Below are 26,398 nucleotides of genomic sequence, written 5' to 3'. Positions count from 1 at the left end.
GTGGCCAGCTGCTTTCTTTTTTTGATCTTCAGTTTGAAACCCAATATCACTCTCTGTGCCCTTATTTTTAATTTTATAATAAAGTTCACATGCTCATGCCAAATCACAGAAACAAAAACAACATGCATACTTCACTGAACTTCAAAAGGATAACAAAAAGACACAAAGTAGAGAATTGCTATACTTTAAAAAAAAAAAAAAAGTTTAGAAAAGAACCTCACAGGATAGGAACATTCACAAAATATGGGACACCACTAAAATACTAAATCCTCAAATTATAGGCATAAAAATAGGAAAACAGTTTATAAGTAATACTGCTTTGTTCAGTATACACCTTCTGAGTTTTAGTTTTGTTTTGTATCTTTTGTTCCTTAAATAGTTTAAGTAGTACAGGTAATAAATATTGAATGCAAGGCAGAGTGAAAATTAGTCTCTTCTAGATAAAGAATCCCCTTATAGACTATCCAACATTGCAATGTGATCACACAACAGAAAATGGACTCAACCAAATATATTCACATATTTATGCAAAAACATACATATGTATACAACAACAATATTCAAAGAAAAAGAGATTCAATTTTTAGAGTGGGACTAGACATAGCAGGGTTTACAGGGAGGGTAGCTGGGAGATGTGGGAGAGAAAAAGGGAAGGAGGGAAATGATGTCATTCTAATTAAAAATGTATAAAAAATAAAATGATTCATATAGATTATCTTTTCTAAACTTAGAAAAATAGTTAGAATAGATATTACTTAATGTTAGTAATTATCTCTATTTTGGGGGTTAAAAGTAATTACTCTGAAAAGTAATATAATATGAACCAGCGTAAACCCAGCAGATGTAATTCTATATAGTCAATGACTGTCACAGTCTCCTATGATATCAGAGAATGACCTCCTTGAAGAACATTATGCCATCATGTGCCCTGCATCAAGATGGAAACCAGAAGTGAGCACAATTTCACATGGCATGCCTTTGTCAATAATGAAGTTACTGGTACCGTGTTTCTTAGAACTTAAATTCCTCCGACATTCCTAGTGAACTACTTACTGTGTAGTAGCAGAGAAGCCAAATCACAGGAAAGAATTCAGTACAGCATCTGCTTCCTTCTCGCTAAAGGGTGGAAAGATTTCAAGCCCCAAAACTCCATCATGGTGAAAATAGCCTACTGTGCACTACTGATAATGCACAAGATCCTCTCTCTTAACTTAAGACTATGTTACCAATACCTAAACCAATTTTAACCTGCAGGTGATCTGTATTCCTTAATGAATGACATGACAAGCACACTAGCACTAAACTATATATTCTAGAACTTGCATGTTTTAATACAACATCTTACAATGTGTTTCAATGGGCCTCAAAAATCACAATGTTCCTATATCTGTGTATTTTGTGATGACATTATGAGTATGTGTTACTTATAACAGATTTCCTAAACTTGGGGACATTAGTCTATTCCTGTCCAGCAGGTAGACATTAGGTTTTAAGTTGCCTTTTGTTATTCCAACTTAAGTGGAATACCTTATGAAGCTAGTGCCAATTAATTAAAAGAGGCAATCTATGGACATGTATACTAAACCCCCAAAAGCCTTGTGTCTAGATATGTTTGTAGATCTGACTAGGTCTCGCTATAGCAATAGTCTCTCTTAGGACACAATGTCTACCCTTGCTAGCTATCCCTGTTGTGGTTTATTACCAGCATCTTCCTATGCCTGAGCCATCCCCAAATAAAACACATGTTAGTGCCAATGTTTTCCTATTTTCTCCATGAATTTAAATATGCAAGTAAACATGTTCATCTACAAGGAAAGTATGTCTACTCAATAGCTGTAGCCTAGACACTGAAGGAGAACAAACAGATGACCCCCTCAAGATGAATGAAAAATCTTACTCTGAACAAAGCTTTGCCACCAAAAGAAGATAATATTGGGAACTTTGTAATGCTTGACTATAGGTCCTTATTATCCCAAATAGGCTTGATCTCCTCCTTCCCAACCTATGAGACCCCCCCTACTCCCCAAGATATTTCATGTACTTCCCTTCTTAATGCACAAGTAGGCCCACCCAGTTAGATCCACTCCTCCTCACTTCAAAGGTTCTTCCTGAACTCCCCTTCCCTGAGTGAGTAGCTAGACTTGCTCCTTCCTTCCTATCCCATAGCACCATGTAGCTCCTCCAGGACGTTTCCTTCTCTGCCACAAGAAGTAGGCCTTGCACTTCTCAATACTATAGGGAACCCCAGCTCCTCTGGGATCTCCCTGCCCAACCCATCAGATAGGTTCAGAGCTTTTCTATTCTGTAGGTCTATCTCCTATGAACTATCCCTCTCAAAGACAATGGGTAATATAAGCTCTTCCAGGCTCTTATGCTGTCATATTATGAAGGCCCTTAAAGTTCTCCCACCTGCCTCCCCAAATACACTGACTGCTGCTTCCCACCATGTATGCTGCCCAGTTCTCTAAGATCTTACTTAGCATTGCTCCTAAATAGATTCTACTTTTTCAGAGCCCATAGTATTCCTGAGTACACAAAGAGAGCTCTCTAAGATCTCCCTCACCTAAACACCACTTACATAAAACTTACACAAAGTCAAGCAACAAGTCCTGAGTTCTACACTAGAAGGCAACAAAAAGAAAGGGCAGCAAAGAATGTGCTGGACAGTGTCTGGTGCCACAGAGACAGCCGACTCTCCAAAGAAGACCAGGAATAGAAACTACAAAAATCAAAAAGGACAGGAATTAGGAACTATTAATATTAATGGACTCATTCTGCAATCACAAGACACAGATGTCAGACTGGACTAGAAAACAACACATGTTATGGCTTCCTCCAAGAAACATATTCTACCATCTTTTTTTCCCCCTCTTTTTTGAGACAGGGTTTCCCTGTAGCAATCCTGGCTGGCCTGGAACTCAAAGATTTCCTCCTGACTCTGCTTCTTGAGTGGTGGGATTAAAAGTGTGTGCTGCCAACACCTGGCAATATTCCAGCATCTTGTGGTAAAGGGTATTCCAAGCAAATAGAACTAAGAAACAGGCGTAGTTACTCTAGTTATCTGACAAAACAGATTTCAATCCAAAATTAATCAAAAGTAGTAAGGAAAGTAAAATCATAGTCATCAAAGGAAGACTCCACCAAGGATAGTACTATTATAAATCTATATGCACCAAGCACACAACCAAATTCTCTAACTACATACCATTAAATCTAAAACATGCATTAACTCAAATATAGAGATTGTGGGTGATTTCTATACTCGATTCTTACCAACTAAAACCAAACATAGAAACAATGAATTTAAATGACATCAGAAATCATAAGGACCTGAAGGTTATAGAACATTCTATAAAACATTCTTCTTGAGAGCTTATAGAAATTTCTCCAAGTACCTCAGGCAGACCTAAAACAAAAAGCTTATAGTGGTAAAAGCCTACAGGGGAAAATGTGGTAGCTCTCAAATTAATAACAGAAGGATGGACCTGAAGACCTTGAAATAACAAGAACAAGCAAAACCAAAACCAGTAGGTTAGAACAGACAATAAAGATTGGGTATAAAATTAATGGAAGAGAAACCAAAAAATACAAAAAGTAAATGAAATCAAAAGGTTTTTTCTTTAAAAGGTAAACAAGATTGATAAAATTTTAGCTAATTAAGCAAGAGAGGATCCCCCCCCCCAAAAAAAAATCAGTAAAATTAGAAATGAACAAGAAGACACTGAGGAAACTCAGAGAACGTAAGAGCACACTTTTAAAACTTTCTGTTCCACAAATCTGAAAACTATAAAAGAAATGAATTTTAAGATGCATTTGATCTTTCAAATTTAAACTAAGATAAAGACAATAATTTAAACATACCTACAACAACCAATAATAAAATAGTTCCAGTAATTGAAAAATCACCCAAATTCCACCAAAATATTCATAGAGAACTAACAACAAATCTCCTCAAGTTTTTTTTTTTTTTTTTGGTAAAATATAAAAGGAAGGAAAACTTTCAAATTTGTTTTGCATGTCCAATATATCCTAGTAACAAAACCTAAAACCTAACTTTAAAAAAGAGCACTCAAGGCCAAGTCCCTTTATAAACATAAAAGAAAAAAAAAATTCTCAATTTAAAAAAATACTCAAAAACTAAATTCAAGAATATACCAAAAAAGTCACTGACCATGATCAAGGGACAGTTCAACATATGTAAATCAATAAACATAATTCACCACATAAATAGGACTGAAATCACTACACTCATTAAAGTTCTTTGACAAAAATCCACAAGCATCCTTTTATGATAACAGTCCAAAGAGAATATAGGCATATTGGGGATATATCAATATAATAAAAGAATCAACAGCAAGCCTACAGACTGGTTAAATGAAAAACAGAGTCACATGTTTTTCACTAAAATTAGGAATAAGTCAAGGATAGGAATTATGCCTACTCTTTAATATGTTTGCAGTATTCACTGATGTAGTAAAATAAAGGGAACAGAAGTAGAAAATGAGACATCAGACAATCCTTACTTGAAAACAATACATTTCCATACATAAAATAAACAGACCCTAAAGAACACCAGAAAAATTGCTACAGTCAATAAACATGTTCAGACAAAAATCACTAGGCTTTTTATACAGCAATAACAAAAATAATGAAAAAAAAATCCAATCCAATCAATAAATATCTAAAAGGAATGAAATACATTTTAAAAACCATACACACATATACACACATGTATGCAAGTTGTGGGTTATTTGTACACTGTGTTTATATGTATTGCAGTGACTGGTATAATAAAAAGATGAATTATCAATAATAGCTAGGCAGGAGGTATAGGCGGGAATTACAGGAAGAGAGTGAGAACTCTAGGAAGAAGAAACAGTCACAAACCACTCAGACACAGAGAGGAAATAGGGAGTGCAAGATGGAAGGGAGCTAACACCACGTGGGAGAACACAGATTAATATTGTTTAAGTTATAAGAGCTGTTGAGAACAAGCCTAAGCTAAAGCCAAACTTTCATAATTAATATTGTTTCCATGTCATTATTTGCAGGCTGACAGTACTGACAAGAATTACTATACATACATACATACATACATACATACATACATACATACAGCTAACTAAGGAACTGAAACACTTGTACAACGAAATCATTAAAGAAATTGATGAAGATAGATACCAGAAGATAAAAGACCTCTCATGTTGATGGACTGGTAGGATTAATGGCTTTTATATCAAAAGCAATCACCAGATTCAGTGCAATCTCCATCAAAACTTTAATGCAATTCTTAACAGTAAAATTGAAGAATGGCAAAATTCATGAAAGACCTAGGATAACCAAAACAAACTAAACAATAAAAACACTGATAGAACTATCACCATCATTAATCTCTAATTTATGGTAGAGTTATGGTAATAAAAGGAGTATGTCAATGTCATAAAAACAAATCAACCTATGGAATAATATTGAGAGCACAGATATTAGTCCATACTCTTATAGCTTACTGACTATTGACAACATTTTTATAGTCATCTGACTATTGACAAAGGAGCCAAAAGCAATTGAAGAAAAAAATAGCATCTTCAGCATACAGTATTAGTCAAACTGGAGAGCTACATGTACAAGAATGAAATTAGATATTAATTTTGAGCCTAAACGAAAAATGAATACCCCATGTTATGAAAGACAAGCTATGAAAATGAATACGGAGGTAAGTCAAAAGGCTAGAAATAGATATACAATATGATCCAGTTATGGCATTCCTGGCATATTCCCCATGGATTCCATATCTTATTATAGAAATATTTGTTCTTCCATGTTTATTTACTGCTGTGGTATTGTCAGTAGCTAGGAAATAAAAGCAGCCTAGAAACCTACCAACTGAAAAATGTATAAAGAAAATATGCTATAAATAGAATGCTACACATCTATGAAAAGAAACATAATTGTGAAATTCACAGGAAAATAGATGGAACTACAAATAATTATTCTGAGTGTGGTAGCATAAACCCAAAAGAAAAACACCACACAAACATTCATTTGTACAAGTGGGTGCCAGATGTTGGCTTTAAATCTTTCAATATTTAAATTGGAGCACTCAAAGAAGATAGGTACCTAGTAACAGTCATGGGAGGAGAACAGATTTTAAAATATAGAAAACAGAATACAGGTGGTATGAGGGGGTAAAGAGGAGCAACAATATGAAACATTAAAAAAAAAGTAGAAGATGGGAGATTAGGGTAGACAGTTGACTATAAGCACAGACAATTAATATTAAATAACTGCCACAAATATCAAGAGTCTAAATGGAGTTACCCTATAATTAATAAAGGGAGAATGCCTTCCCTAGATACAATGATAGTATCAAATAAAAAGTTCAGGGACATTTAGGGGCTATCTCTTTTTGAGTTGTTGATCAATAAGGTATCCTAGGCATTCACCCTAAATAGGACAAGCTATTGTCACTGTTCTTGATTACCCTCTACAATTTGATGTAGACACTACATACATGACTCACAAAACAAGGGTTAGGGGGAATTAAGCTGGAACTGACATGGAAGCTTCATCCATATTGGCTAGCTTTTATAGGAATAAAAGGTAATATAAACACTACTGGGGGGGGGGAGGGGAGTCATCAATACTCTTACCCAGCTAACCCTGAGAGATACAATAAATATTGGGCTATCAAGACAAACTCACATGTGCAATAGTGTTATAATTATTATGGTAGCAACCAACCACTATCTGCTTAGATTTAGAGGTCACCTCACAGGATGAAAAGTATGCCTGTTCCCATTAACTGGGTCCAAATTTCTTGCTTGGCTAGGTCATAGGCCTCAGGGAAAGACCTATCAGAATTATTCTGATAAATATCATAATAAAATAATAACCCCCCTCCATACAGTTCTTTGATTTATATTAATTGATTAGTGCATTTCTCAACCTTAAGTCAGAGAAGCTTCATTTTGCAGTAGACAGTGATGAATACGGAGATCCACAACTGGCCAATGTGCAGTGATTAAGAGACTGTAGAACACTCAGACTCTCCATAACACAAGGCTTCAAATTCATTGTGGAAGAGGGACAAAAAGGTAAGAGATATCTGCCACACGATAGCACCATTTCACTTATGAACCCACAGCAGTTACAACTGTATACACAAAAGCTGTAAAAGATCAAGCAAACCACAATCTCAGCATGGATGGAGATCATGAAGTCCCACACTGAGGATCTACTGAAAACTGATATCTGCTCGTGAGTGGGAAGATCTTTTTCAATGTGTGGCCCTTGAGAAGCTATCCATCCTCCAGTACATGGTCTTATACCCATGCAGATAAAACTCACTAAGTATACTTTGTCAGTTGTTTGGGTTTTTTTTTTTGTTTTGTTTTGTTTTGTTTTGTTTTGTTTTTCAAGTACATTAAATTTGGAGGGAAAAATGGTGAGGGGGATAAGAGAAGAGCTGGATGGGAGGAAACAGTGAGTAGATTTTATCAAAGCATAATACATTCATGTATGAAATTCTCTAACAATAAATTTAAATATACATAAATTCTAGTAAATGTATTTTAAAATAAAACATTCAATTAGGATGTAAATTATTGACATTATAGAACATGAGCTTAATTTTATCTTAACCTATCATAAAATTGTTATTGGATAACCCAAAATATAGCACTCCATTTAAAAATCTTCCTAAATACAATTTTTACAAAATGAAGTATCTATTTGTAAAAACCTAGCAGGAACAAACCTTGTCAAAGGGAATGCCATACTTCTTCAGCACAGAGGGGGAAATCAGTGTCATCTTGTGGCGGAGAAATGCATCACAGCCTTGGGAGCTGCTAGGGAAAAAGCCTAAAGATCAACAGTAAATAGTGTTAGTTAAAATAACATTTCATATGGTTTTTAAAATATACTTGAGTTCTAATATTCTTACAATTCTTATTAAAATTCAGCTCATCATAATCGTTTAAAAGTGCCAAAAAAGTCTAATCTTTTCAAAAATATTTACCAAGAATTACATTTATAAATATAAAATTTTAAGAATTTCAATTAGATACATACTTGAACACCAGCTGCCTAATATAATGTAAAGAGACTTACTGTTCAAGCAATAACTGAGAATAAGAATGCATTTACTAGACAAATCCCTTGTTGAAGATTCTAAAGAACCAGCCATTGGAGAACTAACCATTCTGAATGCACTGTTCCCAAAAACCTGCACAGTAAACAAAGAATCCCCCATCTTTCTTTGTTTCCTTCCAACAAACTTCATATTAACCACTACTAACCTACAATATTCTATAACTATGTTTGACAACAATTAAATAAAAAAATATTTTAAAATCATAGACAGGATCATGATATCTCTAACAAAAAGAAATGATGCATATCTTAAATGACAGATTTCCCCTTTCTGAACATGGCATAGGGGCTGCACAGAGGGTTGAACTGTTAAGAACATTTGCTGCTTTAACAGAGGATCTAAATTCAGATCCCAACAACCACATGGTAGCCAACCATATGGAACTCCAAGTTCCAGGGGATCTGATGGCTTCTTCTGACCTATACAGCACTAAGAACATGCATGGTACACACACATGCATATATGCAAGCCAACACTCATATACATAAATGAAATAAAAGTTAACTTTTAAAAATTCCTTCTTAGTCAACATAAACAAAATGCTTAGAAATGTGCCTAATCAGTCTATGTGGGAAACAAAAGTTTGGGAGGTCTTAAGAAAGGAACCTAAACATTTAGGAAATCTTTTACTCAACAGTCTATTTAAATATTCATTCAACAGTGTATTACACTTTAGGCCATGGCTAATTTCTCCATCACTGCCTTCAATTTTGCTAAGGCATACCCTCATTACCTTGGTGAAACAAGGGGGAAGAAAATGAAAACAGGCATGTTTGATGTCCTGTTCTGCCCTTTCTCCCTCAAAGGACGAGCAATCTCAAAGAGAGCAGAAAACAAATTACATTGAGGAAAAAGACAAAGAAAAAATAGAGGATAAAATTAGAGGACAGATCCCGAGGAAAGAAAACACCAGGAATGATGCATATACAGAGAGAGGTACACAAAGATACCATTATCTAAAATGAAGGGAAGACTTGCCAGTGTATTACTTATAGATCTAGCCCTGTAGCTCTCTACACATAAACTCAGAGTAGCTGGCTACCTTGATGAAAAACTCATTAGTATCCATTCCATTATTGGAAAAAAAAAAAAACCTTATAATATTTTGATTTTGTGTTGCATTCACAGCCATCCTCAGCCACACATGACCTATGGGCCACAAGCTGGAAGTAAATGATTAATCCTGAGCCATCTTATCCTTGTAGAATAATTTCCCAGAAATTTTAAGTAACTTAAATCTTTGTTAATGCTTTAATGGGGAGTAAGGCCATAGTTCATAAGGAGGGAGGGAGGGAGGGAGGGAAAGAAGGAGGGAGGAAAGGAGGGAGGGAAGGAGGGAGGGAGGGACAGATAGCCAGAAAGATGAGTAGACAAGGGTGGGTGAGAGATGGGGTGTGAAGCAAACAGCCAAGATAGAGATAAGGGAATTTAAGTAACAAATTGGTAGAGAAAGGTGCATTTTGGGGTGCATTTAACTCAGCAGTTAAAAGCCTATGCTGTTCTTTTAGAAGGCCTAAAAGTCCAAGTCTTAACACCATTCTTGGAGGCCCAAAACTATCTGTAACTCTAGCTCCAGGGTATCTGATGGCCTCTTCTGTTTTTAGGGGCACCGTCAATGACTACTCACATGTAAAAAGGCATGCATATACATGACTGAATTTTTTAAAATGAACCTTTGGTTTTCTGTTTTCGTAAAGTATATTATGGGTAAGAAATCTGCATCTGTTTAAAAACAGAAAGGGGCAGAGAGAGAGGGAGGGAATGAAAAGTTCACAAAAAGCAAGTCTCTATGGAGACATTGTGAACTACTATTATTCTCCACATGACAAACACAAGTAAAGATATGACTTTGCCCTATGGAGTCATTTCTCAGTAGTCTATGAATGGTTAACAACCAGAAAATATAAACACACACACATAAAAAAAAAAAAAAAAAACCTTAGTGAATATAGAGAAAATGCTGTACCAATGTTCAGAAGAGGTCCCAGAAACCCCCAAAACAATGCTGTTGCCATTGCTCTGGGTTACCCACAAGATCCTGATAGACCCTGTTCTAAAGGAAACTAGACAAATCAATTTGGAAGCTTCTTCACTATTAACTAGCTTTTATATTATAGTATGCATGCTGCTGAAGGAGAAAAAAACATCAGTAATCTAATACAAACTATGAATCCTGGAAGCTATAGTAACTACTGTCCTGGAAAGGTTTTTCATGGGTATAGTAACAGCACAAATAATAACAGCACAAATGAGGGTAACCAAAAGCTTAACTGTCCCCTGTTCCATAGGAATTCTTCGTACTATAAATTTGGCAAAAACTAATGGCTGGAGAGATCACAGGCCCCATAGGTTATTACTATTATTTTGCTAAATGGGCATCGTATCACTTGACTTTCCTTCTAAGTTTGCATCTCTATATGTATACATTAGTATAGCTTTCAGTCTTCATCAAGGAAGTGTCTTTCTTCACGCAGTAAGTAACTGTGGGGTACTTAGCCATAAGTGGGACAACTATATCATACCCAAACTCCTCAAGACTTCAGAGCAAGTTGTAAGCTCCTCATGGACAGGCCCCTCCCGCAAGGACCTCTAACAGCCAAGTTCCACCCACAGAATACTACTCCAAGTGCCCTAACTGCTGGACCCTGTCCTACAGAGTAAAAAACCCAATCTCTGAACATAAAATTCCATCAATCTCTACCCCATGAAGCTCCATTCTGAAAAGTTTCACCTCTAGCCTTGTATCCTGTTCATTTTGTTGTTGTTTCTCACCCAAACACAGGCAGCCAATCCCCTGGTTTTTATGCTCCCAATAAATCTCTTCTGTGAGGTTTGTTGTGCAGTGTGACTTTGTAGTATTCCTTGGGTTCAGACTGCCAGGATACCTTTCATCTAAGCTGTAACGCTTACAATTGCTTTCAAGGTTCAGACAGGCTCTCCTAGTGCCTGCATTTCCCCTCATGGTCTAAGCAACACGGGGACCCTACCCCTCATCTCCAGTCCACCCCCAACATACCTCACCTTCTAGCTTACTGATCACTCAGCACCCCACCTACCAGCAACAATTAGGTAAGTTTCCCTTTTGGTCAGTGTAAATGTTTCCCTGAGTCTGAGGAAGTAACTTCTGACGTGTTCTTCACCTCTCTAGTACTCTTGGAGGACTCTGGTACCCCATTCATGGTCTTTAAGTCTACAGTTGGCCCTCTTCACCCGAGGCCTAACCTTGGAGCTGTAATCCTGTAGTTTCCTTAGGCCAAACCAGGCTACTGCATACTTTCCTGCCCTCTGCTCCCTTTCATCAACTGGAGGTGCCTGTAATCCCCCAGCTCCTTTAGACCCTTATGGCTTTTGTTACTCTAGTCACTGACCCTTTCCTGTGGATAAGACTGCTCCTCACCTCTATGAATGCTGTGATATCAGGCACTGAGTCTCTCTTGATGGCTTAGCCAGGCTAAGCCCTGACCCCATGTGAGTGTAGTGAGGAACCACTCCATTGGTGCTCTGTGAGCCCTGGGGATGCCCAAGACTACAGGCTGCAGTGACATTTTCCTTCCCATCTCTCATCCTGGCAAAGTGTCTTTCATATCCTCTCATTTCCCCTTGAGAAGCCTCTTAGAAAACCTCCAGTCTCTTTTGCATCAAATTTGACTTTAATGACCCTTAGATAATCAATCCAAAGGGCCACCTAATGGCATCTTAGATTCTAATACTATTTGGGACCTTCACAAACACTGAGTGATCTAGGAAATGGATAGAGATATTCCATATTTCTTAGATCCATGCCCAATTTCTTTTTGTCTAGTTCCCCCATCCCTGCCCAGCCCCCTCCCCCACCACACACAGGCACACATGTGTTACCATCCTGTCTTTCAAGTTACCGCAGATAGGTCTGTAAGTTTGTTGTAAAGTGGGAGCTAGGAATGGGACCTAACAAGAGCGGGAGAAAGCAAAGGAGTAGGCCAGCAGGAACGTGCACGCTCTGCACACATCTTCCCTGGTTGATGCTTCTCTCAGTTCCTTCCATGCAACATCCTTTGTCTGTAGCCAGAGCTCAAAATTTTCCTATCTCTAAGCCTTCTTTGTTTTCAGCTTACATTTATTTTTACAGGGATTCCAGTGTCTTTTAGGTGTGAGTGGCATTAGACTGTTGTTTTATGCTGTCCCACTTGAATTAGGGTATGTCTCCCCCTTCCTCTAAATCTAAGCATGCTTGTTTAAAGGTTTCTTCCAAATCTCTGTCCCATATCAAGTGAATCACTTGCTGTGTGACAAAGGAGAGTAAAACAACATAAAGGAACAACTGACAATTCCTAGTAGGGACTATTGCTACTCATTTCCATACCCTCTTTATATTTACTTTTGTTTTGGTTTAACTCTAGAACTTCTACTAAGGTATAAATCTTATTTCAAGATTTGTAAAACTATCTCTCCTCTTCTGGACATTGAGGCCACCTATTTATTCCTGACTGAGCTTTAGGGACCCACATTTTTGTGTTCTCCTATTGTCATGGTAGGGTGACAGCTTTACCACTTTCATCAGACTCCTCCAGGCTCAATACCCATTCTGTCCACAGCATTGGGACAATTCAGTCGCTTATCTAAGAAAGAATCTTTTGCTCCCTTTGAGCTGCACACCAAATGGCCATACTCCCTGCAACACCCTCCAGGCCCCCATATGTGTAATTCTACTTACTAAGACAGTTACATTTCTCCAGCTATTTTCTCCTCTAATCAGCCCTTTCTCCCCTTTTACCGAGTAAGTGTCACTATGGAGTTCTCTGCTTCATTTCCTTTTACTAGAAAACCACACAGATTTGCTAGAATGAATAGCTTTTTCCTCAGAGCTGTAGGTACAGCCTGGCTCCCAACAGGATACGTTTCCCTTCATTCACAGCTATAGGTATCCAGAATACCTTCTCTTCAGAGATACAGCCTTGCTCCCAAAAGAATACCCTTCTCTTCAGAACTGTAGGTATCGCCTGGCTCCCAACAGTCAGGATACATTTCTCTTTAGATCTATTGGTATCCAGCATACTTTCCCTTCACAGTTGTAGGTATAACTTGATTCCCAAAAGTCAGGATATCTTTCCCTTCAGAAACATACAGGTATAGCATGGCTTCTGACATACAGAAATGGATACTACCCTTCTTAACCCCCTTTCTCCTGCTTTTCTTAATCCTACAAGTTGCACCCTGCCTTATAAACTTCTTGTCTAGATTTCTCCTGTTGATATCATGGCCTCTCCCTCTTCCTGGGTCCTGGACAACCTGGCCATGCTCCTACTCTCGACTCCTCTCTTTCTCCTGCCTCAATGGTTTCTCCTCAGCACCCGCCAGTCACTCGGCACCAGTCATCTCCTGGGCCTGGGCCTTCTCCTTAGGGAAACTTTCCTGGTCTCCTGGTCACAGGGCCTCTCTAATCCTCGGGCTCTCTCCCTGCCCTGGGATCACTCTTCTCTGGGCTACCTTCCTTCTCCAGGGAATCAAAATTGACAGGTGATCACTCCTCACTGACAGCAAAATGGCTGTCAAAGGTGGCATGGCTACATCATGGACGCCTGAGGTGGCTGCATAAGGACTCTGCATGCAGAAATCATGTGGAACTGGGGCCATGTGGAGCTGGGCCAACAGCAGTTCCATGACTCCAGTTTCAAAGGCCTAAATCTGAGACTTATTCTAAATTGCTCCCTTTTCCTATATAAGCAAGGGCATCCCGGCTACTCTTGGATCTCTCTCTCTTTCCATTTCTGCTCCTGATCAGTTAACACCTAACCCTCCCTTTGCTCTCTTTTCCAGTAAACTCCATGTAGGTTTGTTGAGTTTGGTGGATGAGTTTCATCACTTGAAGTAAAGAACATCATTTTCAACAACAGATGTGAACTATTTCTAACCAGACTTGTAACCAGTTACTATTACAGCATTACCAGCCCCTAGCTATGGAGCCAGAGACCTGCAGCACCCAGTTACATACCACCAATGAAGATCAAGACTGCCCAAGAATGTCAATGCTCTGTTCAGCAGGAAGAAATGTAATGATAACACTGTCCCTTTTCCTATGATCTGACTGTTTCTCAATAATAAAAAGGGGGGACATGTAAGTCCCTAAAGCCATTCATGTGGCCAAGCCCCTTCCCCAAGGACATCTAATTGAAAGGTCCCTCACACAGATTACTCTAACTGCCCTAATTGTTGGACCCTGACCCCATCCTACAGAGTCCAATCTCTGACATGAAATCCCATCAATCCCCACCCCTGGAAACTCCACCCTGAAAAGTTTCACCCCCTTCCCAAGAAGCTCTGTATAAGCCCTGCATGCTGTTCATTTTGCTGCTGTTTCTCACTCAAGCAGAGACAGTCATCCTCCTGATTTTACCCTCCCAAAAAATCTTTTGTGTGAGGTTTGTTGTATGGTGTGACTTTGTGGTAATCATCGGTTCCCAGCTGCCAGAATACATTTTCATCTGAGCTGTAAATCTTACAATAGAGGAAGATAGCTTTAAAATACTCTAAAACCAAGAGGTCAGAGAGAACTGAGGCAAAATAGTATCTTCTGGACATAATAGTAATGTTGTACTTAAGAACCCACAACAGCTGTCGTTGCCTATAACAGACCTGTAAAAGATCAAGCAAGTCAACATTTCAGCATGGAGTAAGGGGCTTAAAAGCCCCTAGATGAGGAGATACTAATAGCTGGAGACTAATATGGGAGGGAGAGTCAGTGCTCTTTAGTGTTGTTCCTGGTGGGTTGGACATGCTCCAGTAGATGGCCTCACACCCATGCAAATATGGATAACACTAATTGGATTTAGTGGATTATTTTTAAAAAGAGAAGAGAAACATAGGGCTAAGACAGGAGGCATTAGAGTGGGGAATGGTTGAGGGAGTGGGAGTGAATAAGATCAAAATATACTGTTTGCATTTGTAAAATTCTCAAAATATAAATTTAAAATATTATAATTTTGAAGTCCAAATACTAAATGAAAAAATAAAAATGAAATATGCCAATACAATGAAATAGCCATCAACCATAAAACAAGAGGAGAAAAACTGATGCAAGTTATAATGGTTAAGACAATTGTTAGAAAGTTATCCAGGCATAAGCAAAAAGGTAAACACCAACCCAGATACAAACCATTCAATCTACAGTGGTATCTGCTGAGAGAGACAAAGCTTGTGGGAGTGATCAACCAGTATCTGAACAGATTTAAGGCCCACTCTTTGAAATAGAACACATACCTAACACTGGTCAGGTGCCCAAGACTAGATAGGTCACAGACCTAAAGAAAAAAAAAAACAAATACAAATGTTCTACTAAAGAAATGTAGTTATAAAATGACTCCTAAGGACATTATGCTGTATTCATAGACCAGTGCCAGGCGCAGTCACTGGAGACGCTTCCTCCTACATCAGGGAACAAAAAAGCAGAGACCTACAGGCAAACATTATACAGAGAGTGACAGACCTTGAACTCTCAGTCCTAAATGTTCTGTCTCCACCAAATCCCTCTGCTAAGAGCTCAGGGAACCCTGTGTAAGGTGAGGCAGAAAGATTATAAGAGTCAGTAGAAATGGAGGACACCAAGAAAACCAAGTCTTCTAAATACAGCTAGATAAACAAAACATAAGAGACTATGGCAGACCGTGGGGTCCCGGAGCTAAGAGAAGTGGACATAAACCCAGAAACTATCTTCAATTGATAATCATTTGCAAATCAAAATTGAGTTTTCTCCAAGGCCATGAAAATAAGCAAATGTGAGTGCTGGGATCAGGAACCAAATAAACAAGTGGCAGTAGAGTGAGTGCTACTGCTCTGGGACTGCAACTATGCCCTGACTTATCCGGAAGCCAGGCTGTCTAGAACAGCTCTGGAAGCTGGAAGCCAGAGTGGCCCAAAATGTTACTTCTCAGCTATAGTCTGCTAAAACAAAAGCCCTGCAAAAATGTTAACCAATCTCCTCCAGCTCCCGTGAAAGGTTATTTTTCTCAGATACAGTCTTGCTCAGTCTCCCTAAGGGAATGTCCCAGCAAGTTCTATTCTGTGTTGGTGAATGAAGGTTTTCACCCAAGACTCTTGAGAAAAAGTTTTTGGGAAGGAAGCCTAGAGAGTGGCTACCTTGGCCTGGGTGGACAGGACACCCCACCACTGAACAGGAAGATGGACTTACACAGGGATTCTTGGGGGTAGAGTTTTCCAGGATATGTTTTTTCTGCTCAGGGATTGGTTACTTTAGTGAGTCAGAAGCAGAGATGGGTCTGGTCTCAGAACAATCTGTGTTTCACTAAGTGGCATTTTTTTTTTTTTTTTTTTTTTTTTAAGCCATTTGGTTCTAATTTTAGAGCCAGGGCATATTTCTTTCACTGGCTGCACTCTAGGGCCAAAGTATGTTTTTTTGCTAGTTTCAAAGTCAGGGTGTTTTTCTTCAGTTCTGGGTCAGGGGATAAAGTGTTCCTTTCATTGGCTCTGGGTTCAGAGTCAAGGTGCTCAGGAATTGGTTGGTTTCCTGCTGAGGATGTTCAGGGATTGATTGGTCAGGGGCAGAGTTGGCTCTGGTCTGCTTGGTCAAAGTGGTTTTCTTTGGCTGGTCCTTTTACCCTACAGATCCCATGCCCAGTAGGAGATAGCAAATACAAAACAAACTCACTCAAAGGCATTTCTGATGATGGTTTGTCTCATAATGCTTTTGCTGGCATCTTTCTTTCTTTCTTTTTTTTCTTTCCCCCCTTACAGGTCTTTTGCAGAGAACATATAGTTTCCAGTGTTGCGTTTGTGGGATTTCTGTGCATGTGTGCGTGCCTGCGTCTATGTTGTGTTTCTTGTGTTTTTCTCCTGGTAGTTTTTTAGGTTGTCCTATTCCAGTTTGTTTCTTATTTTATATTACTTTATTATTACTTTAAGACGCATACTTGTACTGTAATGAGAGAAGGGATGTAGATTTAGGCAGGTGAGAGTTGGGAAGGATCTGGGAGGAATTGAGAAAGAGGTACCATAATCAGAATATATTATAGGGGGGAAAATCTACTTTCAAATAAGAAAGAAATTTAGGCATAAAAAGTCACACATTTTTAGACCTTTTGAATGGATATTCAGAATATATGAAAGCACAGATAGAAAGAAAACCATAACTTAGAGTTGAGAGGAGAATTATACAGGTAAGGAATAGGGAATGGCTGCTTCCTGTGTAGTGGCTGCCTTTTGGAAACATCTTGAGAAATGAACTAAATAATCCCAAAATAGTATAGTAAGGGTAGAGCCATAGGAACAGAAATAAGATCAGAGACTGTAGCAACTGTAGGTAGGAATTAAATGTAGGAGGCTTTGAAACAGAGGTGGGTTTTCAGAAACAGCTGACCTGAACAAGGAAAAGATAGCTCATGAACCCCAGTCTCATAGCTAGGAAACAGGCATAGGACCGACCCAGACCCCATGAATGTGGGTGTTAGTTAGGAGGACTGGGAAGTCTATGGGGCCTCTGGTAGTGGATCAGTATTTATCCCTAGTATACAAATGGACTTTGGGAGCCCATCCCACATAGAGGGATACTCTCTCAGCCTAGACCCTGCCCCAAGTGATGATATGACAGACTTTGAAGATTCCCCCATGGAAGGCATCACCCTCCTTGGGGAGTAGAAAGGTGTTAGGAGGGAGAGGGAACTGGGATTGACATGTATAAAAAGCTTGTTGCAAATGTAAATAAGGAAAGGAGGAAAGAAAGAAAGGAGGAAAGAAATAGTGGTGATTTCTTCGCAGAATACATTTGCCAAATCTCACTGGAGTATGTAAAGAATTTATCGCAATAAATCTGGCCAAAAGTATTTAGCAGTATGTTTAAAGTTGTATTAGAAATGAAGTAAATGCAAAAATGTCCCTTCTTTCAGATGAAGTTTTCCATGTCAATTAGCTTAAATTTTATAACATATTCTCTATTACTAAGAAATTCTCCTTCAATTCCATCTCATATAACTCAAGTACAAAGACATGATATTGCTCTAAACAACCAAATTTTTATGTTTTGGGGAGAAGTTTACAAGCCAAAGGGTAATGATATTTAACTAGGAACAATAAACACTACTTAATGGATTTTTCCAATTTTTCTTATACACATAGGAGAAGAGAGAAAACAAAAGAGAGGATAATAGGGAAAAGGAATTGGGAAGTTAAAGGTCATTGATAAAGATCATTTATTTTGATATAATTGAAATTTGGCATAGTGTGTGTCATAGCTTGAATGTAACTGGCTCCCATAATCTAATAGGGAATGGCACTATTAGAAGCTGTGGCTTTGTTGGAGTGGGTAAGACCTTGTCGGAGGAAGTGTATCATTGTAGGGGCAGGCTTTGATATTTTCAAGGCTCAAAATACCACCCAGTGTCTCAAGTCAACTTCCTATTGACTGCAAGTTGTAGGCCTCTCAGGTACTATCACAGTACCTTCTGCCTGCAGGCCATCATTCTTCCCATCATGGTGATAATGGAGTGAACCACTGAAACTGTAAGCAAGCCACTCAAATTAAATGTTTCCTTCATAAGAGTTGCTGTGGTCATGGTGTCTCTTCACAGCATTAGAAATCCTACCTAAGATATATGCTTTGACACAGTGTAATAATTTCTGCATATTTAAATTATTGATATAAGCCTTACTGTTATGAGTATGTTTTCCTGCCAGCCTGGTCCCACCGCCGCGCCAGCCCAAAATAACACACAGAGACACTGTATTTGATATAAAGGTTGCTGGGAAAAAAAATACTCTTAACATAATGGCACCAGGATCATGGCTATTAAGAGCTTCCACTTAAAATTTAACAAACGCTTAAGAAAGAGTTTTAGAAACAAACAAAAAAAAAAAAAAACCAGAGACAGACAAAGCTTCTTGGTAGCAGCATTTTTCTTGGTTGGACTCTGTTTCTCTAGAGACAAGCAGAAATCTGTGCAGCTCCTTTAAGGGAGATTTCCTGACTCAGCATAAGCGGCCAAAAAAATAAAAATGCATGGCTTTTAAGAAGTGCTGCTAACAATTCATTAATGTGTACGAGAGCTGGCAACGGCAGTGACCACATCTTCAAGTAGGCAGCATGCTGCTGGATGGCAGTGTGGACCAAGGCAGTGAATACAGCTCTCAGTTCTGGCGGTAAAAGTACCCACCACCATCTTTGATAAACTGCGGCTAATACAGCTATGGCTTTCATTTTAGCAATGTTACTGTTTACCAGATAAACACTCGTGGACAGAAAAAGATAATTTACAGTAAAGACAGATTCACATTAAGAAAAACCTCTAAAGGTTTACAGTGTGTTTTAAAATATACATAGGCTTGGGAGAGAAAAAGAAACAGGGTAAAGTGATTTAAAAAAAAAAATAATAGAGTAGCTGAGGCATTAGTGGCACAGGTCTTTAATTCCAGCACTCAGGAGACAGAGGCAAGCAGATCTCTGTGATTTCAAAGTAAACCTGGTATACAGAGTTAATTCTAGGACAGATAAAAGTTACACAGAGAAACCCTGTCTCAAAATATGAAAAAATGGAAGTAGAAGAAATAGAGTAATAAAGAAGCTATGTAAAGATGGAAAGCACAGAGAGAATCTGGATACTGTACGGTATTGCCTTTGTATCATTTGACTGCTGAGGAAATAACAACTGCTAAAAGAAATGCTGCTAGATTAATTCTATTTATATATTTAAAAATACTTTGGACTCCAAAACTGAAGTCCAAAGACAGGTTACTTGGGAAAAGGATTTCTATTTTTGTTTCCACAGAAAATAAAAAGCTGTGGATTCCTTCCAGACTAACATGGTTTGATTAAGACAGACCCCCTGAAACAGCGTCCCAGGTGATCTAACATTCAAAACAATTGGAACAAGGAAGCCTTGCAGACCACTACAGCCAGGATTTCTGCCTCATCTTAGGATCCACATGACAGCGCCCCCGACAAGCAGGAAGCAGTTTGGAAAGAACAATGCCCAAATTCCCAAATATTGTTTATAAATGTTTGTTTTCATTTAAATGGGGTTGGTTATAAGTGGTTAATAATCACAACTAATTCTTTTTAAAGGTAAAAGGGGGATTATGGTATAGCTATGAATACTTTGTTTTGGAATGGGTTTTCATTTATTGATACAATTCAAGGTCAATTTTGTGATATGTATATTTCTCTTGTTAGGTGTTGTGTTTATATAGCTCATTTAGAAATGTAATGTATAATTTAACAAAGATTATAGATAATTACTTATGATAGTCAAAACTTATAGTTAAGTTAGGATTTCTAGATATACAGAGAGCCATTTGAGATAAATAGGCATTCTTCAAACCTTTCAAAAACCTACAGAATGTGGCATTTAAAATGGTTTAGGGATTTTCCTAACAATGAGACACAACTGCTCCTGCAACACCACCTGTGTCAAAAAGGAAGATGGACACTGAAGAAACTTTATGCTATATAAACTGGACATGCAGAACCCACATGAAAGTGACTATTGATACAAGATGGACATTGCTACAGGGTTCCTGCTTCATGAAAGAGTCTGCCAGACAGTCTACAGGACACAGAGAAAAGTGACTGACAAGCTGCTAATACAGGTAGACAGATTAAAGTTTCCTGCTTTGCTGAGGAGTCTACCAGACACACTATGGTCTATAGGCTGAAGATGGAACTTTACAGAAGAACTTCAGGTAACTGACCAGGTAGTAAGATGTTTCTGTCATTTCTAGAGTTTATATATTATCCTTCTGTGGTCTTTGAAGGAGTTGAAGACAGATAGTTATGGTTATAGGTTTCCTTAGTTAGGATTAAAGATAAGTTACATATAAGACATATAAGATAGGATAGATGATGGAATAATTCTTTAAATCTTACTAAATGTTAATGGACTAAATATTGTTAACTGTGATTCTTATTTGATAACTGTTGTGTGATATATTTTGCTATACTAAGGTTAAAACCCTTCTTTTTATTTTAGACAGAAAAGAGAAGATGATGGAAGATGTCATTCTGTAAATATTTCTCATATTGATTAATGAATAAAGCACTGTTGGCCAATAGGAAAGCAAGATAGGTGGGACTAGGAGACAAGGAGGATTCCAGAAGTAGTAGGGAGGAGTCAGCATGTAGAGACTTGAGAGAAGAGAGGTCTGGGACCTCTCTCCCGTAAGACAAGACCATGTGGAAATACTTAGATTAACAGAAATCGGTTAATATTTAAGACAGTGCCAGCTGATAAGAAACTAGTAACTGTCCAACATCTTTATATCAAATTCAACATTTCAGTGTGTTAATTGGGGCTGGCTCAGTGGTGGGACCAGACTGGCGGGGGGAGGGGGGGATCTGCTCATAACACCTTACAAAATGTAAATAAATGCAAAGAGCACAACAATACCCTCGGTGTTCATTGGTAAAACTACATCCTGCCTATTACCTTATGAAATCAAGCCAAAATGAACAAATTACCTAATCCAATACCTGAAATTTTGAACTACTCAAAGAAAATATACAGAATATATCTCAAGACAATGACATAAACTTTTTAAGGTAGGGCCTCAAAGGCCAAGGGAAGGGAAAGACAAACTAGGAAGCTTCTGCATAGAAAAAGAAACAAGCAATGGAGAGAGAATCTTTCTAACATTCAACTGGTTAATATCAAGAATAGATACGAAATTCAAATGGGAGCAAAAATTAAGATAACAATCAAATAAAATAAACATATGTCTCAAAACAGACATAAAAATAAAAAATAACTACCATATCAGATAGAAATATACTTCTAGGTATATATACAAAGGAACTGAAATTCATATACTAAAACAATCAACACTCCAATGTTAAATGGGGCACTATTCACAGGTGAGAAGACATGGAACCAAGCAAAAGTTGTCTATTAACTGACAAATAGATGAGGAAAACATGGGACCTGTACAATGAAATCTTGTTATTATGAAAATTATTGCAAAATACCAAGTTATCATACTGAACCCCCCAAATATATAAGTATAATGAGTCAATAAAGGAAAAATGAACAATAATCTCAGCACTAAGGAAGCTAAGACAAAAGGATCGTCACAAGTTTCAGGCCAATGTGGAATACAAAGTGAGTTCCAGGCTAGGCTGAACTACAGAGTGAGGACACTATCCGTAAATAAACAAAAATTCCACCGATAAATAAATGGCAATGATATGTAAAGAACAAACTATGAGATGTTGTGTGGTGTCTCATGCTTATAATACTAACATTTGGCAGGCTTAGGCAGGAAAGTCAGGTCACACTCCACACAGCAAGTTTACGGTAAGACCTAATGTTCACAAATCTTTTAATTTTAAAAAAATTAAGTAAATATTGCAATTTTAGGAAATACTTTCAGGACAGATGAAATTTCTTAGCAAGATTTCCTTATAAGGACCACTAAGTGGTTCAACAGGTTAAAGTAAAGCCACCAAGCCAGACAAGATTAAGGTACTTGCCACCAAGCCAGACAACTTGAGTTTAATCCCTGGAACCCAAATCCTGAAGGAGTTTGTTAGAAAGTAATGAACTACCATATACGAGAAGGGATTGTTCTTAATGTCTCCCAACTACTTTTTACATGCAAATAAAATCAAGGTGATAGAACTAGATCACCACCTGCTCCCCATGAAAAGGCATGAAGATGGGTCTATCACTGAACTACTTTTTTTTTAAAACACATTTTATATGCATGAACATTTTGCCTGCATGTGTGTGTATAAACCACACGAATGCCCAGTGCCCAAAGTGGTCAGAAGATGTTAGATTTCCTGGAATGGAGTTAGAGAAGGTTTGTGAGCCACAATGTGGGGTCTAGAACTTAAGTACCTCTGAAAGAGCAAGTACTCTGAGTCACGTAGCCATCTCTCCAGCACATTTTTTTTTTTTTAATAGAACCCCTTAAGATCAACTATTTAGAGGCAGGGCTATTTTATTTATCAACTTTTCAAAGTCAGACACTTTTAAACTGACATTTTAATGGAATGATATTTACCACTTTGAAATAATAAAAGTGCATCATCCTAATTTAAAGAGAAAGGTATGAACACAAGTCAATTTCAAACATGTTCTTAATCAAAATGACTTGCTGATCATATTACAGCTATGCTGTTTGCTCTCGACAGCACTGGAAGAACCAAGGCAAGGTTCTTAAGAATGACTACTCAAAAAATGGCAAACTTTGAATATAATATCAGGAAATACAGAGGATGGCTGGTTGTATTCCACCAAGAGAACTTTATCTACACTACAGTAAAAGAATGCTTACAAATCAAGGTAAAAGAGTCTACTCCCTGGGCTTCAAGACTGCTAGCACAAATGTCTCTAACTATTACTCATGTACTCATTTATTACTCCTTCCTAATAGTTACCCTTCTGTCCTACTTTGTTGAATATTGCAATTGTAAATAAGGTAGTAGCTAGATGCTGGGATCTATAATACCAACTACTCAGTAGTCTGAGACAAAAGGATCACCTGAATATAGGAGATAGAGGACAGCATGGGCAACATAGTACTAACCTGTCAAATAAAATAAATAAATAATTGAGTGAATACAAACTTACAAAGCCTTAATTTATATGTGACTACCTGCTCAAACAATAAGAAAGGTGACAGACTACATATTGTCACAGGCAAACAGAAGAATCCACTCTCTAGTAGTCAGTCACATTCTCAAACTGGCATACATCATCCTAAATCATACATCCTTTCTCAGTTACTAAAATTTTCAAGAATGCAAGCAAGTTGATCTCATTATTTTTAACTAACAGTATTTTATTCACTATAAGAGACAAATGGAATATGCATTTTCATTTAAAAATGAAATTTCCAGTTCACTTCAATATAGTTTTAAATCAATTTAACAGTAAAACAATTGCTTTTTTTTTTCTATAAAAAGTTGACAGTGAGATGTGGGCATTTTAAAAACTGAAAACCATTTGATCTATCACTTTTTATTAAATTTTATGACTCTATTCTCTTCCCAGATTTGGGTATTCAACTATGTCAAACCAAACAGTGGAAAGAATGCAATGGCATCACAGATAAACACAAGAAGCAGACAATTGTATATTTTTATTATACCCATGTCCATATAATACTGGGGAGGGGATGATGCATAAATTAGAAAGCAATGTCTAGGGAGGTAGTTCATCTGATAAAGTGCTTGTTTATCCAAGACCAAAGGCCTGATCCCCAGAATCCATGTATGTCAATCAGGTGTTAGAGCCAGTCTATAAAAGTGATTCCTGAGCAAATTGGCTAACCAAATGGAGGAGGTCTGGGTTCAAGAGAAAGACCCAACCTAAATTTATAAGATGGAAAGCAATTGAGGAAGATAATCAACACCACACACACACACACACACACACACACACAAATTAAAAATGGGAAAGCAAATTGTGGGTGCCCATAAAGATGGCTGCACTCCCATCTTGGCACAAGGGTAGAGAGTTCAAAGCTGTCAGCAAGTTTTAAGACATAAAGGTCAAAGCTGTGGCTACAGAAGGATGTTTTGGGTGTCTTAATCTAAACAACAACAGACCTAAATCTGAGGTGTAGCTACTCCTGACCTCAAGGCTAGGGAATAAGAAGATGGAGTTAAGGTGTGGTTACTAAACCCTTAGAATAAATGAGGAAGTCTGTTTGTTCCATATACATGATATTGTGTTCCCCTTTTTGGTTGAGGTATATAAGAGTGGTGAATAATAAACTCGTGATATTTCAGTATTGACTGATCTGCCCTCCTAACTGCTATTCTGTCTCTCTGTCTGTCTTTATTGTCTACACCTAGCCTTTCTCTCATCCACACTCCCCCACTCAGGTACGGACTTGGGGAAGCTCGGTTGGCTCAAATTGCAGCCCCACAACAAAGATAGCTCCTGACAGCAAAATGAAAAGCAAATTCAATTCCTGGCTTTGTTAAATACAGGCCTGATAGTTTTGGGGGAATATATCCTTAGGTGTCATACAGTCAATCAAGATTTCATGAGAAATCAAAAATGAAAGCACTCATGCATAAAAGGTGACTATAATGATTATGGTATACAGACAAGATAAAGGAAAGTATCTCTACCTGCTCATTATTTTATTTATCAGATGTTGTTTAGATAGTCTATAACTCTCTACAATATGTACTGCATTGTTTTATCATTGTAATTATCTGACTGGTATCTGGTCATTGACACAAATCCTTCACTGCCTTTTCATTTGTTTCCTTTCTCAAAATAATACTGTAAAACAGTTTTAGTTTCACATTCTCCTTTATTTATCAAGTTTGTCAACCATACTGATTAAAAACTTGATCCATTATGTTTGTGGGATATCATAGTTTACATGATAAACTTTACAGTAGATAAACTTTAGACCCCACATTATAAAGCTGACATTAGCTCCTCTTTAAGCTCTTTGGCAATGAGGTTAATACAAATGTTGAAATACTTATTAAAGAGAATAGAAAGCTCAACATTTTGTTTTAACAAAACATTCATTGCCTATGCATTCTAATCTTGCTGTAAACTATACTCTAATGTTATTCAACTACATTAGTATTCATGAAAATAGTCCCTAAGTTAAAGATTAAAATGAAATTGCTGTTGTTACTTTAATAAAATACATTTTAAAAAATGACACTGTGGCCTCCAAAATTACAATACTGCTTCTTACAAAGGTGATCCAGTATTATTCCTTCTAATATTTCCTATCATTTGGATTAAGGAGATAAATTATAGATGCTATTAATATCTTCCATTCAAACTGTCAAGCCAATGATTTTCTCCATGTCCTCAATTCATTTTTTAAGTGAAAGTAGGTAACATGGATGTACAATGTCCTTTGTCTTATCAATAAAAGGCAAGCCTAACATATATAGTACCTGAGCAGAAGTGCTATGCTCAATCAAGAGTCCTGAAAAAAGGATGAATGCTTGATAGCAGTTATCAATTTCATCTCTAATTACTATTACAAATATTTCATGACCAGCTTATATCTTTTGGGGAAGGGTGGCTAGCAAACAAAATTAAGTACAACATTATTTAAGAAAGAAATTTAGAAAAAGCCAAATTGATTGAAATTCTAACTGCCCAATGAAATTTTAGCAATCAGCTAAAATCATTATAAAACCTATGTAACATCATGAATTAATATGAAAATAAATGATGTTCTTTAATTAGGCAACATTTAAAAATCAACAGTTTAAAGAGAATATACATTTATAAACAGAGTAAATAAACTGCTGAACTACCTCAAAACACAGATCAC

At 37.5% G+C, this 26,398-nt stretch overlaps 1 protein-coding gene across 1 annotated transcript in view; it reads right to left on the bottom strand.

The window, feature by feature from the left end:
- Positions 1-26,398, bottom strand: part of Kdm4c (lysine demethylase 4C) — a 145,862-nt gene that overhangs the window by 84,565 nt on the left and 34,899 nt on the right. The window contains exon 6 of the mRNA XM_051188058.1: positions 7,757-7,860. Within this exon, the coding sequence (XP_051044015.1) occupies positions 7,757-7,860 (104 nt within the window). The remainder of the gene's footprint in view (positions 1-7,756; positions 7,861-26,398) is intronic.

This window comes from Phodopus roborovskii, unplaced genomic scaffold (genome assembly GCF_943737965.1).
Source record: "Phodopus roborovskii unplaced genomic scaffold, PHOROB, whole genome shotgun sequence".
Taxonomy (NCBI): Eukaryota; Metazoa; Chordata; class Mammalia; order Rodentia; family Cricetidae; genus Phodopus; species Phodopus roborovskii.
The sequence above is the reverse complement of the archived record's forward strand: the minus strand, read 5'-3'. Positions and strand labels throughout refer to the sequence as shown.